This window comes from Cottoperca gobio, chromosome 1 (genome assembly GCF_900634415.1).
Source record: "Cottoperca gobio chromosome 1, fCotGob3.1, whole genome shotgun sequence".
Taxonomy (NCBI): Eukaryota; Metazoa; Chordata; class Actinopteri; order Perciformes; family Bovichtidae; genus Cottoperca; species Cottoperca gobio.
In genome coordinates, this window is record NC_041355.1 from 22,482,467 (window position 1) to 22,495,061 (window position 12,595).

General features: G+C 40.0%; 1 protein-coding gene across 9 annotated transcripts in view; it reads right to left on the bottom strand.

Moving 5' to 3' along the window:
* The window catches only part of rptor (regulatory associated protein of MTOR, complex 1), a 174,239-nt gene that overhangs the window by 69,783 nt on the left and 91,861 nt on the right, over nucleotides 1–12,595 (bottom strand). For all 9 annotated transcript variants that reach the window (XM_029445530.1, XM_029445444.1, XM_029445202.1 and 6 more), the window contains 2 exons: nucleotides 8,052–8,152; nucleotides 6,067–6,211 (listed from right to left, as the gene is read on the bottom strand). In XM_029445530.1, coding sequence (XP_029301390.1) covers nucleotides 6,067–6,211; nucleotides 8,052–8,152 — 246 coding nt within the window. The remainder of the gene's footprint in view (nucleotides 1–6,066; nucleotides 6,212–8,051; nucleotides 8,153–12,595) is intronic.

The following is a 12,595-nucleotide window of genomic DNA, read 5'->3' on the forward strand; positions in this document are numbered from 1 at the left end:
CACGCAAACATATGTACGTATTGTACAGTATGGGGCTGAAAAACAAGCACTGCTGTCTAATTGGAAAACTAGGTGCTAAGTTTCCTCCATCAACCACTTTTAAATTGTTCTAAAAGTTAACAAAAAGGCAATTTATTCCTGCATTCATGTCGGCTGGTTCAAGTTCAGACTAAATGGGTGAATTTATATATTTAAGCTGCTGCTGTGGCAGGCGACACATTTAGCCTTCCAGCTAAAATGTCAACAGTGCAAAACACATTACGGCATTATTAAGAACAGGTGTTACTCTTTTTGTTAGTCTGACTTTAGAGAAATAAGACCGTGTGGAATTCAGATTAATCGTTGAACCAAATATTATGCATCAGATTTGAAGCAAATATCTTTTTTGTATGCATGTTATCAAACTAAAAAAAGAAGTGGCACGCTACGTCGAGATGCACATGTCAGAGTAGTATTTTATCATTTATTTTGTTCTATTTAACTTATTTGCTGAGCATCTGCTACAGTAAGTGCGTGTTTACAGCAGCAGTCCAAGTGGTCGATGGTAATTGAAGGGAAAGTCATTTACAGACTGGAACCAGAAGCCCTCTGGTAGATTTATTATGTGCTAACTAAATATAAAGGGTATGTTGGTTATACTTTATACAACACTAGCTCATTATCATTGCTGATAAGCAAAAGTTACAGTGTCAGATTAAAGCCACATCCCTGTTATATTGCGTTTTCTGGATTGACCGCTGCTAAGCAATGGAAAACTCTTTCCCTCTCCATCACACTTGACTTTATTTTTTCCAGAACGTCATCTACTGGAGCTTTCTACGTGATGAAGTAGTGGTGCCCCTGAATGCACTTTTATCTCCTATGGCCGATGATTGCGTGTCCAGCCTTTTGTAAAATGCCTGTTTAAAGTCGGCATAATGCCGTTTTACTCATCTGAATAGGATTAATTTGGTTATATAAGATCCGTTCTTCCTTTGTGGGACTCAGTATTACTTTGGTTTCACTTGTTATCTGTTTGTTCTCTTCTGGCCTGTTGGTTTTGTTATGCGTTGTATGTTTATTTTTATATGTAATAAAAAGAGATTCAACAGGTGAGGCTTATTTTGTACCATAATACATTTTATGTCATCTCGAGGTATCCACAGATATAAGCCAGCAAAATTAGTCCTAGAATTGATTAAGCATTAAGTACATGAATTTATAAACAAACTAGTGCAGGGCGTGTTCGGGATGTGCTCGTGCCACTGCTTCTTGGGTTTCGAAGCGACATGCAACACATATAAACACAGACTTCCACGGTAACGTACTGGCACAGAGACGCACGTTCCAGTAGCTGGCTGCCGTGGCACCAATGTGCAGACGGGTGGCGAACAATATTGAGAGATGTCCGGCATCTGCTGGCAACCTTTCACTTCATGTGCGATTCTAACACTTTCATTCCTACGGTCCCTACGTCTAACGTCAAAGACAGCGAGCCACTAGTGCAGCAAAGTGACGTTACATATATGTGCTTTAGTCAATTCTGACCGGGGCGGAAACACTTTATCTGGATTGTGGTTCCATTCTCCTGCCGAGCAAAAGATTAATGAATTCCAATGACCCTCTTGATTATATGCAGTTAAACAGTAAAACATTTGTTTTAATTGATGGATTGTTAAAAACAAATATAACACTGCAGTAATAGGATTTTACTGGAAGCTTAATTCCAATGTGTTGCTATAAATTAGAATTAAATAAATTGACAGAATTTTAGGACTTTCAGACAGTTATTAAGAATTTTTAAGGACCCGCAGAAAGGTATCGTTTTTTTCTAAGGTCTCATAACTGAGATCAGAATCTGTGTCAACATTTTGCTCACAAATATCCATCCCTACTGGCGTTTATGTAATCCAACAGTGAGGAAACAAGCAAATAGAGCAGTCTAATCAGCGAGGACACGCTCACAGGGAGGAGGCTGCCGCACCATGTGAGATGACAGCATTAACTCGGATGATGACTGCCAATACGAATGAGTAACTCATCACCGAAACCTGTCCGTCCGTGTGTGTGTGTGCACAGTGTGTGAGATGAGGGGACAGCTGACAACAGAGGAGCGCAGGGGACCAGTTGGCGGCTGACTCAGCTATTTTTCCCCTGCTGCCTGCAGAGAGTGGTGCAGCACAAACACATACAGAGTAGACACACACCCACACTTTGACTACCCACAAGGGAGTAATCAGACTCGGGGTTATCTGCTATCCCTTATTCTGCTCCATTTGAATAACAATTGCTGTTTGTGATCGGGCACCAGCATCGATCAACGAGTGCCCCAAATTGCTTAATACACCCTCTCCATCGTCCCCCGTCCCCCCATCTGTGCTGATTTAAACTTTTATTTTTCTACTCGCCTTTTATCTCTGGCACTTCCATTTTTTATCGCTCCCTCAGTCTAGTTTCCAACACTCTTAAAACACCTCTCTGTCGTTATTCTGTCCTCCTTAATACTGCATGTGCTGCTGTGAAACAAAGTGCAACTCCCAATTTCTTTGGCAGTAAAATGCAGCATACCCACAATCTAAAATAACGGGTACGAGCGAGAAAGAAAGACTATCGCTTGCTCAAGGAGCAGTGGTCTTTATAACAAGTGATGCCAGCATGTTACACAACCAGTCGCTCCTCGAGGCAGAGAGAGTGAGAGCTTATTTATTTTTCTACACGAGGCAGATAATGGGTGGGAGCGGTGGAAGGAGGCATTAATAGAAGACTAAGAAGAGAAACAACAGATAGTGGGAGACGTATTTGTGTAACTAAAGGGAGATAGATGATGGGATTATGTTTCCTACACAGTGTGGAGGAGCATGTAAAGTCAATGGCTTTGCAGCGCCTCTGTGTAATGAGAAAACATGGAGGACAAATCAGGAAAAAGGGTAAAAACAAATGATGAAAAGCTGCAAGCACTTCCGGACAACACTCTCCAGGTAACACAGTCTATGGCACCCATTACTTTAATGTCATACTTATAAACATTCATCAATAAATGTCATCAATAAACATACTTACAATGTGTTATACTCTGCTTATAGTGCTGTATACTTCATAATATCATAATGCTTTATAACACTAACAAGAAAAAGCATTTTATAATGCATAAGTATCATAATACTTCATAGTTGCAGGTCTCTCATTTGTTTTTGAAAGGGATCACACAGTGTATTACATTTCCAAGGTGGTAAAAAGCCACTAGAAGTAGTCAATGTTTGTTTTAAGTGAACAGATATAATTTCAGAATTTGAGTCAATTTAGAGATTTTGGGAAAATATTACATTTGTGAAACGTAAATATCCATCATTCAGTTCTGTCAGATTGGAGTAGCTTAATAGTACTCAGTTTATGTTCAGTTGTGACCTGTTATATTGATCAAATGCATTAAAAAGAGATTATTATTACTATGGGAATGATAAAACTATGATCCTTGCCAAAAACAAAGTCCAGCACTTGTGTTTTTTTAATGATATAAAATGCTTTATAATGTGTTACGATTAGTTTTATAAAGCATTATGAATATTTATGAGTGCTTATAACGATGCAAAGCTATAAGCAGATCATAATGCATTATAGACATCACATAGATGGTGCTACTGATGACGTTTTGTAGACTGGTATAGTTGCATTTGTTTGTTGTACCGCTGCTTTAAACCTAAATCTGCCACGTCTACTGCAGCTAGAGAAGTCCATGCCTCGCGTAGTCTGTTAATACCATCGGAGATCAGGTTATCGTGTAGTTTTCAGTCAAAGGTGGACATGTTGGGCTGCGGGTTAAGTGTGTGGGCGGCTGAAGATGCCCCTCCTCCACATGCAACTTGTCTAGTCTGTCTGCACGGCATATCTGCCTCTGCTGTGAAGCAGAGAGCAACACATACAGCAACACTGGCAATACGAGCAAACAGAAATAACTGAGATACAAAATCATGTAAATCATAGCGTGAACGAGGTGTATGCATATGCTATGCAGAAGCAAATAAAACACCTACATGTTTTGGCTCACACTTCCTCAACAGCATTTATTTTGAGAAGTTGTGAGAGTAATTAGCTCATTTCACTTAGTTGTTCTGTTAAGTATGATAAATGTGGCTTGAAATATGGGAACCTTGTTTTACTTAAAACACCGGCTTATAGATAGACCACTTTTGTCCTCTTTTTTACTTGACTTGATAAGTGGTTGTAAATGAGAAATGATTGTCTACATCCACGGTCTACAGTCTACCTCTGTTTCATTCTCACATCATTTTCAACCGCCCAATACTCTGACATATTGGTAAACAGGCTTGTTTGTTTGTTGAGGATGTCATCTGTTTATTTCAGGAGAGAGGTTGATCCAGGATGTCTCGCTTAAACTACAACTGAACGCAGGGAAAAGCTAACCTCTTAGACACCAAAACTTATTTGTTTTTCGTAGAGTCAGGAAAGTGTGTGAGGACGGGGATACAGAGCTGCTGCGTTCAGCCAGCGACCCCAGCTGTTGTTGGTCAGTAATTAGCTCCAACGGGTAAGCTAGCTCAAGTTTCAAGTTGTATTTGTCATATGTAGGTTAACACAGGGTCAACGGTACAATGAAATATGTCTGAGAGAGACAGCATGTCAGCTCAGCTGCCAAAAATAAAATAAAATATATAAAAATAGCTCCTTGTTAAAGCAGTGTCTTGTTTTCTATTTCTACCTATGCTAAGTTAAAGTGGCTTATAACAAATGATGATGCATTACAAGCAGTCAATGGTAGGAAACGGTTTACATTTCCTGTCTCTTAAGTTGGCGTTAACTAATTTATTAAAATTTTATTTAGCTTAACATTAGATTTTTACACAGCAAAAAAACATAATTTGCTTTACCAAAAAGCTAGCTCTTTGCCAGGACGTTTGCAAATGTTAGTTGGCGTTAGCTTAACATTTTTATTGTTTGGCTAACCTCAACACACTATGCTGCCAGATCACGCGAGAGTTTGTTTCTAAGACAGAAACATGTCTCGACCAAAGTTAATTTTCTATTGATTTGTCCGTTCTAAAGATATGTGGCTTGTGAAAGATGGGTCCAATATTTACTTTGGTGACTATGGGCCGATAGAATTGGTCATAATCAGTGTTCACATTCACTTCTCAGACTCATGATGGCCTAGTGGTCTGCCTTTCAAACAAAACACTAGAAGGTCGGGAGATCAATACCAGGCTGCCACCATTGTGCCCCTGAGTAAGGTACTTAACCCTGAGTTGCTCCAGGGAGACTGACCCTGTAGTTAGTTCACTCTAAGTCCCTCTGGATAAGAGCGTCTGCTAAATTACCTGTAATGTAATGTCCCACGTGACACAGATAGAGAAAATTAACTTTCAGTGTGCCGTCTCTTTTCTAAACTGTATCTTGTTAAATCCACAAGATACAACGTGTACAGTAGAAGGTACAATATAACAACATTGGAGTTGTGGGAAATCCCTTTTCAGTTTGCCCTGCTTCTAGTATTTGTGCTAAGCTACACATGTCTTAGACTGAAACCTGTGCTGTACGCACAGAGCTGATATTACAATGAACCTTCACTCTATATGTGGGTACAAGTATTATTTTGAGTTTTGCGAAGCAGAGCAACAAGAACTAGGAATATCTCACTTGGGCAACATATTGTCTGTTTTTCCAATTACCTATGTTAATAAGAAAAATGACAAAACCAAACTAAATGGTCACAGAAACAAAAGTTCATTGTTACTTATTATTTTTATCAGTGGAAAACTGTTTTAGGAGTTTTTAAACGAGGCGATAAGTTTTGGGGAAATAAGCCCCGAGGCAGATTTACCATTTGTTCTTAAGTGCCCGAGTTAAAAGCAGTTGAAATGGAACCTTTTAGAATTATTAAATATCCTTAGCATACTAGTACTAACACAGTATGTCTCTTCACAGAATGTATCTGTTATAAAGTGTGTTCATCCTTTAACTTCAGTGTGTATGAACAAATAGCTTGTGTTCCTCTTCCTCTTGCCTTCTGCTCTACAAAGCCATGGGCATCTGTGTATCTGTGTGCAGGAAAGCTCTGTTTGTGTGTCTTACCACATGGCGTGCATGTATGTAGGGGGCAGACGGGGACTGCTGACCGGTGTACAGTTGTACGACCTCATTATCCTCTCTGCTAACAGGAAATTGCGAAACAAGCTGGCCACCAGCAGGTCCTGACGAAACAACTTCTGGAACAAATCTGAAGACAGAAAGAAATTAGCCATCACATCAAGGGGCCCTGTAAGAATAACAGACAGCACAATAATACCCTTTGTCAAGCAAATTAAGCTTGTATATGCAGCTGTTTTAACTTAACATATGCGACAGACTCCTGTCTCATTGGCATCAGATGGGGATCTTCTGTTTGTTTATTTTGGTGTCACGTTCAAGGTCACAAACACACGCCGGAAAACAGAGCTAATGCTACAGGTTACTTCTTTTTTTTATATAAGTTACTTATTCAGTTTCTCTTAAATCTTTCAAACTAAAGTTGGTGATAGTTGACTTTTATTTTGTTTTTCTGTTGACTTTAAGTCAAGGTGTGTTTTATGATGATTAGCGAGGTCAAATTACAGTTTTTCTTTTTCTAAATGAAGTCTGGTGGCTTTGAGGAGAGCATATTAATTGTTTGATAATTAATTATTATAATTGTCCAAATCCCAATTTTATTCCTTATATATTCACTTCCCATGTGTCAATGTTTCATCACTGCTGATCGGAGCTAGAGCCGATATATACCCGTGACTGACTACTAGTTGTTTATCCCGGGAATAAATGTCGATTGTAACCTTTGCCACTAAAGACAAAAGCCAGATGTTGGCGAGCTTTTATGTCCAGTAGGAAAGGGGCTCAAAGGATGAAAACAGGGACCTGACTGAGTGAGTGAAAATCACACTGGGTAAAAGAAAGTTTAATTAGATCAAAAAGGCGACTTTGGGGAAAATACAGGGTAGCTTGTGCGTAGGCTTTCAGAATATAGAGGACAGTGATATTACAGCAAGGGTTCACGTCACATTTTCATTAGTTCAATAATGTATTCACTTTAATGGGGCCACGCCAATATCTGGCTTATGACTGTGATTTCCCTGTTTGTGTGAGGGAGTGAATATATGTGTGTGTGTGTGTGTATGTGTGTGTGTTGCCTTCATTACAGGGATTCTCTCTGATGTGGGCTGCTTCATTAACAGCAGAGCCCCGAGGATTTAAAAGGCTTTGGCAGCCATCAGCATTGTCATATTTCTATATTTGAGCTGGGATATAGTTTGTCTCAGAGGAGTGTGTGTGTGTGCGCGTGTGTGTGTGTGTGCGTGCGCTGCATACAAGAGACAGGTGAGCAATGACAGAAAGTGTATGCGCTGCATGCAAAACATAACTGCATATCCTGAAAGAAGAGTGTGTGACAGCCTGTGGGTAATGGTTAGTCGCATTGTGTGTGAGTTTTGCTTGAGTGTGTATGTGTGTGCAAACTTGCTCTTGCGGCCACAAAATTACAGGTTAAAATGATACCCCCAATTACTGTGCTAGAAACTCTAAACACAATTAATCTCCATTTGAAGAGCCAACCTGCACTTCTGGCTTTTTATATCAACACCTTCCACTGGGGACGTCCTCAAAGGTTTAGTATTGCTGACGCTTCACTGCTGTTTTTATTTAGGTGCACTAAATTGGGCTCCCTGTGAGCTGGAACATGCGGGTCATTTCATTTTTCTTCAATGTCTCAACATATTAAAAAATAGTCTCAAAACGTTAGTTAGTCTTCTTTGTCTTCTTCTACCTTCAACACCAGTAACATATCTGTGTCACAATTTCATAGTTTTGGCCACGTTACTATCAGTTATGATAATATTGTAAATGCCAGATCTCAGAAGAACCCAGAGGTTAATAAACATCTCTCCGCTCAAAGCTTACAATGACATTACATAAAACAATTAAAATAATATCAAAGTTGCCGTAAACTGTAATTATTTTTGTCAGATTGGTAAATGTGGAGATAAAATGATGATATTTGATCAAACAAGTTTTGCCTTCGTATGCCTCACCTCTCGGCAGCACATTCCAGGCGATCGTGTCGGTGATGGCTGTGAAGATCCAGTTGAGCTCTCCGAGGGGAGTGCGTCTGTCGTTGAGCCTGCCAGGGATCCTGCATCACACACAACACAACACAGATGGCAGTGTGTCAGCAGCGCTCACTGTATGTCCCATAGTTGACTCAGAGCACCAAGTGGCAATTGCTCAGTAGTATTATCACAACTCATCTGAAGAAATGTACATGTACAGGCACTTAGGCTCTTAATCAGAGACTGACAATGAGTGCATGTTTGAATATTCATGTGTGCCTAAACAAACAAGAAATACTGTCGGCCAAGAGCTGAGACATAGAGCAGCATCAGGCAGAAAAACAATCATGTTGTTTAGATAACGTGTGAGATGCAAGTAAAGGACACCACCGCCAACACAATTGTTCTGCATTACAATCCTACATCACAGATGATTTGTGATGAAAATTAAAGCTATCATGTTGATGTTTCTTTGTGGTTATTACCTCCAGGTTATGTTTTCACTTCGTTTGGTTTGTTTGTCTACCGGCCAGGTTTTCATGAACCTTGGTGAAAGGGTTTAGCATGGGCCATGGAAGAACACATTACATTTTGGAGCGGATCCGAATCAAAGGTTATTATTATTATTATTATTAATTACTTTTCACTTATGAAAACCGCCTTAGCAAAGGTCTGCGCTGTCTGAGTCCCCTTCTGGTTCTTCACGTAATGTGTCAACACCGCATTATGTTTGTTACAATGTGTCATCATCACCAGCACTACCCGTCTCAGGTGTATGGACTCTGTACTGATAGAGCAGTAGTGTATTAAATGTGATTTTAATATGCTTTGTCCAAGGATAAGTAGTTGTCTTGACTGTAGTGGAGGAACATCAGTGACATCTCATTACAGAAATCTGACACTCAGAAGTGGTCTGAGTGGGTATGACTACAGGACTGTATTCACACAGCTACGTATAATGTGTTAGAGGAACATGAGAAGTGTGAACCCAGGCACCATACATCCGTGTTTACAGAAACCCCCTGCACGTGGTCTGGTATTCTAGTTATTCCGTGACTGCAGAGTGGGAGCCCCGTGGAAATGAGAGCCAGGAAATTTCTAACAGAGCCCAAGACAACATGACAGTAATCACTGTAGCAAAGCCGAGAAAATTACCTTTAACACACCAAGGCGTCTGCCTTTTAATGATTGTAAAGCTGTGGGAGCAGACGGGAGGATCAGGGCAAACACAGGTAATGTGAGCAAGTGAGACATTTGTGTCTGAGCAAAGGAAATGCACTATATGATGTAATGAACAAATGTAAGGAACAGTGGAAATCAATGAGAGAAAGCGCTTCCAAGCACTTTTACAACTCTAAGGATTACAGCCAACAATGCTACATCCAGGCGAGGATGTGTTTGTATGTGTAAGAGACTACAGAAGACTCGAAGACGATGGGATTGGCATTGTTGGGAGGAGGGATTCCCTGGTCAGCGGAGTATATTACAGTGTGCTCACTTACTCCGTTTACCTTTAAAGCAAACTCCAAATACTGAAGACTAGCAGTGGGCCAACAGTCATAGTTAGTGTAAAGGTACCTAGGCATTGTGTGACTTTGGGTTGTCGCAGACAAATGCTGACAACAAATTGAAAACCAAAGATTCCCCGATATTTCTCTATCGAAGAAGGTGGTCCGAGATCGCATTGTGAAACATGCCAACCGATAGCCAACATAGAGCTTGTGTGACACACCATATATAAATAAAGTGGCATAAATGGATGACACAAGTGTAAGATAACATCTTTATTATCCCAAGATAATAAACTTGTAAGATAACAGGATACATTATTTTCAATAAATGTAACCTCGACTACAATCAGCTTCTGAGTACATTTAAGTACTACTAAGACAATGAGGGCTGTGTAACGGCAAGAATCTGGTGATATGATACGTATCAGGATACAGGAGTTACAATTCAATATGATATATAACGATACTCATAGTTCGCACCACTATATGCATAAAATCTAAATTGAAAAAATCTTAAATGTTTATGCAATCAGAACAGAGGGATCTGCCTTTGCATTTATCACAGTCGCTGTGACATTCCACATCATAGCACTACTTTTGTGCAAACTGAGCCACTGCCTTCCACAAATCTTTGCGTGTAAATTATTAATTCAAAATAGAGTTTCGTGTTTTTGAGAATCAATACAGTATCACAAAACATAATATTGCGAAACTCAAGAGTATTGATTGCTTCCACCCTTAAGGACAATCAGGGTTTGGCATGATTAGGAAAGAAATGGATGTATTAATTGCAAAAATATTGACACGCTGAAGTGTTTTCTCCCCATCCCAGAATGCCATCCCACTGCCAAACGTTTTGTTTCCACTGTGGTTTGATATTTATTAGTGGGTGCATTTGAGCACTGCCAAGAGCGCGTCTTTGTCTTCAGATAGTTGTTATATAATATAGTGTCAGTTATTCTTGATATAACTAACTTGTTAATCAATAAGCACTAATTATGACTTTTACAACGTACAATCAGCACGTAAGTAATAAGTCTGTCAGCTGGCATGTTAAGTCCATCAGCAGCCCAATAAATGACTTCTGACTACAGCCATAGTCCGACCTTTTCCTGCGCAAAACCTCCCATTCCCTCCACTAAGTCACAGATAATAGCAGCCGTGAAGCTCCTGGCAGGTACAAGCCTACTGTGAAGCCATGAGAGCCGGTCGGCTCCTGAGCACTTTGAGTGCTTTCCAGAGGTGTTGCCAGCACGAAGGATGAACACTCAGCAGTTCAAACCCTTCCTCAGAATCCAGAGTAATGTATTTGATGAGGTTAAAGGACGGTGTATTGGTGAACTGACGGACTGATACTGTTGATGGATGAATTGTTGAATGAGCTGGGAAAATGCCCACAGAGGAGTCCAGGCTTGTGTCATACATACATATCCTTTTTATTCGTATTTACAGCATTTTTCTATTTTGAAAAGTATGTTATACTCATTTGAGAAGCGCTAGTCTCTATTGCCTTACAAAGCCAAAGTGCAGTAACTTTGAAAATAAAACCACAATCTGACTTTTTGACATCCGTTTTACCAGCTACAAAACTATTATACCATACAGCGTGCAAAAGCAACACATTTAAACCATGGTGGTAAAAACCAAACCGACTCCAGACTAGCTATGTAAAGCTAGCTGCTGAAAGCTAACTTACCAACTGTTCCTGTGTTTCCTGCAGATTTCTGTTTAAACCTTTAACATCTTAACAATTGAATTTGTTATACCACATAAACAAGGCGGTAGGTAAATCAGATCATAAAAGAGAAAAAAAACACCAGTTAAACTAGTCTGGCTAAAAGCTAACTAGCCTAGCTTAGCAGAGTGGCAGTAACTGCTGTCTCATGTGGTTTGATGGGGTTAAGCTACCTTTCAATCATATATTTAAATGTAATGAATCATAGATTAATTCATTAGACTTGTTCATCAGTGCAAAAAGACTAAAGGAAACATTGTGTTTGTCTTTGTAAGGCCGAATATGCATCTTTGTTATTAGTTCCCAATATTTATCTATGAACCAATGATACAGAATGTTAAAGTGTGAAGAAGTCGATGAGACAATGACACTCACAGTTACTCATGTTGACTCTCAGAGTCACTTTAGGCATGAAGTGGAAAGGTCAGACAGGCTCTGTGAAGTGTTCAGAACGAGATTAGCACTCCGTCAAAAAAGAAAAAGAAAAAGAATAAATCCGATCAATCCATAGAAATGTGACACACTGTCACATCTACAAAACTGCTATACACCTTTAGATTATATGTGAGGACTTTTGTAAAGCATAAATGAAGCCTCGCATAGCTGGCTGCATTGTTACTACAGCGGTATGTCATGCGGTGTGTCATGCTCGATACCACGGATACTGACGGGGCAGAAACATAAAAAGGTGCTTTGTAGCGCCTAAAACATAACGCCCAAATCTAACCTCAGCTGGAACAATAAGCAATTAGTCTTCATACAAGATACTAGATGTAAACATGGTCATAACATCCTGTATAAAAGGATAATCTGTTGCTCTTATATTGCGCAAAGAGCCAAATGTCGAACACCTTGCGGGTTTCTGCTGAATAGCAGACTCCTCTCTCTGACGTCTCTGTGCAGTAAAGGCATGAGGTATCTGCCGAGGTGCAATCACAGTGAAAAGATTCCATCAATAATGTAGTCTAACTCTAGAGCCCCCTCGATGAGTCGAGCAGAGCTTCACACGATGTCAGACACTGAGGGGTCGGGCTCGTCAGCCCCATGAGAGATTAAAAAGAAAGGATGAGTGTGTGTGTGTGTGAAGAAGATGTGCAATTGAATGTGAGGCAAACAGCGAGAGCTGCTGTAGCTCGAGAGGGATCTGAGCATATTCTAAGCAGGAAAAGTCCACATGTGCTCGTCGTCGTGACTCTTATCTGAAAGGCTTTTGTGATACGTCCAGAATGTGTGTTGGATGTGTGTGGGAAGCACAGAACGGCTCACAGATGGAGGAGAGA